A 1,660-nucleotide genomic window follows, 5' to 3' on the forward strand; every position below is an offset into this window, starting at 1 on the left:
CTCTTCTGCTTAATGATGTTATTATTCATAGTACTTCAAATCATTTGTCATTACTTATATGGCTCTCCTAATTACTATTCATACTAATTCTCATGGTTCCTAATCTATGTATATACAGTATGAGTTTCAAAAATCATAACTGTTTCAGTCTCAAGCACATGTAAAAGTATATATGCAGATGATGAAAGGAAATTGTACAGAGGCTAGGCAAAAACAGTAAATACCTGTAACGCAGGACAGTGGCTCATGAGAAGTGTGAGGTCTTGCCGAGTGAGCCAGGCACCACAACCCTCAAGAACCACCTCCTCCAAGACAGGCAGGTGCTTCTCCAGTCGGAAAAAGGGCGATGTCACCACCACCATGCGGTTCTGAAAGAGGGTCCTGTATCAGTGAACCAAAACATAACATTTCTTACAGCCTGAACGCATACTGATAAATAGTCTTAAATGCAGAGGAGAGAAGTTGCATTAAAACTGCAGTCAACTGTCCAGCTCTATATATTGATCCAGGTCTTCAAATTACTACAAGAAAACACTTTGTTGACGTACAAAAATGATAAAATATGATACTCATGCATTTTATTCATTAACCCTATCATGCCAGGATGGGTGAGCCTGCTCTTAGTTAAAGTGCACTAAACATTTGTTCAATTGTTTGGCCCTAGGTGTGTTTACTGAGGAGAAATAGTACCTTAAAGTAGGCTTAAAGTTCTTTTTAGCCTTAATAACTAAACAATCTTTTATGTTATAGCCTCTTTTTAGCCTTAATGCCTAAACAATCTCTTATGTTAAAGCCAAGATGTTAGAGAGTGGAGAAATTGTATGTTTCCCATGCTTCTAATTTTCTTTCAAGCACACACCAGCTTGTAGACAATTCTGACACACAACATATCAGCACTGTTTCTTCTATGTCTCAAAGATAATGAAATTATCAAACTATGCTGTGAATAAAGATATAACTTACAATACTTGGATTAAAAACAGTTTTCATTACATTCAGGAGCAGATAATACCACTCACCTGTGGTAGATTGAAGAGTGCTGAACCGCAGAGCGATAACTTCCTTAGAGAGGCAGGCAGAGCTGAAAACTTGGTAGTCGATGCATCAATATAACACCGATGGAGATTGAGCTCCTGGAGATGTGGACAACGGCGCTTCAAGCTTGTCAAAAATGCTTCAGAGATACAACGTGATCCTTGAAAAAAAATCATCATGGATGCCAATAATGATTCTGCCACCTGCATCAACTCACATAATATTACACTTGTATAAAGAGTGGGTCATGTGACTTTATATAATGCAGGTGGGATATGAGTTACTGGAAAGCCTGTGTGGGTACTCAAGCTCTATTTTATATCCCTCACCTCTCACGAGCCAGTAATCCTCAGTACCCAAAAAGACAATCAATCTGTGAAAGGTAGCAAGTGAAAATCTAATACTAATTTGCAACCCTGACCTTTCATTGTCATCTACAGTCCCCTGTAAACTCAACTCCAACTAACATTTTTACCATTAGACCACACCAATTTTTTTTCTTGCATAGTGGGTAGAACTGTTGAATATTGTATGTAAGAGCTAAGAAAAAAAAAATAATAAAGATGGTCCATATAACACTGTTCTTTCTCCTTTCTCTTCAGAGTGCCCAAAAAATAAAGGCAGA

General features: G+C 37.8%; 1 protein-coding gene across 1 annotated transcript in view; it reads right to left on the reverse strand.

Annotated features, from left to right (window-relative positions):
- The window catches only part of LOC119587768 (F-box/LRR-repeat protein 12-like), a gene marked incomplete at its 5' end in the record, with an annotated part of 3,246 nt that overhangs the window by 595 nt on the left and 991 nt on the right, over window positions 1-1,660 (reverse strand). Inside the window, 2 exon segments of the mRNA XM_037936456.1 lie at window positions 225-368; window positions 1,020-1,195. Coding sequence (XP_037792384.1) covers window positions 225-368; window positions 1,020-1,195 — 320 coding nt within the window.

Source organism: Penaeus monodon, chromosome 23, assembly GCF_015228065.2.
Source record: "Penaeus monodon isolate SGIC_2016 chromosome 23, NSTDA_Pmon_1, whole genome shotgun sequence".
NCBI classification, from domain to species: Eukaryota; Metazoa; Arthropoda; class Malacostraca; order Decapoda; family Penaeidae; genus Penaeus; species Penaeus monodon.